Here is a 2,500-nt window from a genome sequence, read left to right on the forward strand (position 1 = left end):
CAAACTACCACAACAAATACAAACTACCACAACAAGGACAAACTACCACAACAAAGACAAACTACCACAACAAGGACAAACTACCACAACAAATACAAACTACCACAACAAGGACAAACTACCACAACAAATACAAACTACCACAACAAATACAAACTATCACAACAAATACAAACTACCACAACAAAGACAAACTACCACAACAAATACAAACTACCACAACAAATACAAACTACCACAACAAGGACAAACTACCACAACAAATACAAACTACCACAACAAGGACAAACTACCACAACAAACACAAACTACCACAACAAACACAAACTACCACAAGTGTGTCTGTGTCTGTGTGTGTGTGTGTGTGTGTGTGTGTGTGTGTGCAAATAAGTAAATAAGTAGACCAATTGTGAAATGTTAAATTATTTCATATTGACAGAAAATCCTGACAATACACAAAAATCAACGTTTACAACTGAGACGGGTCTCCCCATTGGCCGTCATTTTACACATGACTTTTTTTCCTCGCCGCTCACAGGACTGAAGTAGAAGTAGATTAGACTGCAGTACCCATTTCAAACACCAGGTGTCAGAGTTAAATACTGCTCCTTTAATAACTTATTGGTTTATTTGGATGAACTTCTGCAGCCTCTTCTCACCAGAATAAAGGCTTTAACCTCTTTCCTGTTTACTTACCTGTTTATCCTCTCCTGTCCTCTGATTGGTTTAGAGCCCTGTCCGTCGTTGCTGCTGCAGAGACACATGGCGGAGCTGCTCAGCATGGACAAAGACATGGCCGCCTCTTTCCTCAACAGCGTCCTGAACCAGCTCAACTGGGCGTTCTCCGAGTTCATCGGCATGATCCAAGAGGTGAGCGACACGAAACGACCCCTCATCAGAGTTTATCAAAGGTTAATGAGGTCTACCTGTGGGCGGAGCTTGTTTACAGAACGTCTGAGGTCACTTCCTGTTTATTTTACATCTTTACTGACAGGAGGTTTGATAAAAGCTGCAGCTCTCATTCACCTTTTTATTCGACATGTTTTTGGGTCTAAATGATTCAAAGATTTCTTCACTCTGGATGTGAGTGACCTCCGAGCTGCTCAGAGCGCGTCGTGGTCGTCTCGTCCTCTGCAGTGTCTCCTACTCCACATTACGGCCCATTAGAAGCTCTCAGAATGGGATTGATCGAGCGCTGAGTGTAGGAGACATCAGCATCGTGTTGATGGTATCGACGTGCACGCCGTCCAGGTCAAGATCCTTAAAAAACCTTTCATATCTGCTGACTCAGCAGGAAGCGATGGGCCTCGTTCACCGACCGTTCTGAAGAACAAATAGTTCTTAAATCCTACCTACAAACTTCTGAAGAGGACCGTTTCCTCCTGGGTCTTATTATTTATCTGTGGAGGTTCTCGGTCATCAAGGTCATAAATTTGGGATAAAGGTCGTGCCTTCGGATCAAGCTCCGAAGTGTTCATATCTGATCTTATTTACAAACGCTCTGACGCACATGTGAGCGCTGACCAGCTCGGACAAAATGACCGTTATTACATTTAATAAAGATCTGCAGATATATTTGATTATTAGGTTTACATCAGACTTTAGAACTGATCATGTTTCATCTTCCTCGTCTGCTACCAGCATGTGTGTCTGCAGGGCTCTGTGCTCATGCCCTTATATGGGCATTAGTGGGTGGTTACCTATGCTAATTAGGAACAACGTGAACATGCACTTTTAACTTACAAACACGAGGAGATAAGAACACGTTGGTGAATCTGATGGAGAGTCTTCTTCATCTGAAGACTTCTTCTTAAAGCCCCGGGTCCTCCTGGCGTTTTTTTCTGAGCGCCAGCGTGTTTTTACAATTGTTTTCAATGAGCAGAGAGCGTTTGCAGCAGCAGGCGACATTCAGATTGAAGGAGAAACGTCACAGGGGGTTAAATATGGCGGCTGGACACGGTGCTCTGAACAGAGCTGTAGTTATTTTCCAGGTTGAAGTCGTGTTAATGTCAAAAATCTGAGCGACTGTTTTCATTTGAAAGCTTCCTGATTGATGAGAAAGTTCAACAGGATCCTGAAACTCTGCAGTGGGAGTTAAACATATTTATTATACCTGCCGGCGTGCAGCCACTTCCTGTTTAACATTAACCACCTGACAGGCGTTTATTATTCTACATGTTATCACTGAGGTCAACCTGTCTGGATCTTTGTCCTCGCTCTCAGCAGTTTGTTAAACAGCGTTTGTGTTATCTCAGGATGATAACAGGATGCTGATTTAAAAATAGAGCTTAGTTTGTTTTCCTCTAATGAGATTATTCTGGCTTTTAGATAAACGCCGTGAATCATCCGACTTAGCTCCACTCTGTCTTCTAATTGATCACAGTCCTGAGGGACTATCGGCTGTTTTCAGCCCCGCAGCTCCGTCTAGAGTTCCCTCAGTGACGAACAGAACTCAGAGCAGCTCGGCTCTGTGGATGCTGATGTCGGTCTGTGTGTTTGT

The 2,500-nt window shown here is 43.4% G+C and overlaps 1 protein-coding gene across 1 annotated transcript in view; it reads left to right on the forward strand.

Moving 5' to 3' along the window:
* Positions 1–465: 465 nt before the first annotated feature.
* Positions 466–2,500, forward strand: part of LOC132967156 (E3 ubiquitin-protein ligase RNF123-like) — a 9,156-nt gene continuing 7,121 nt past the window's right edge. The window contains exon 1 of the mRNA XM_061034013.1: positions 466–870. Coding sequence (XP_060889996.1) covers positions 763–870 — 108 coding nt within the window. The 5' untranslated portion in view covers positions 466–762. The remainder of the gene's footprint in view (positions 871–2,500) is intronic.

Source organism: Labrus mixtus, unplaced genomic scaffold (assembly GCF_963584025.1).
Source record: "Labrus mixtus unplaced genomic scaffold, fLabMix1.1 SCAFFOLD_247, whole genome shotgun sequence".
NCBI classification, from domain to species: Eukaryota; Metazoa; Chordata; class Actinopteri; order Labriformes; family Labridae; genus Labrus; species Labrus mixtus.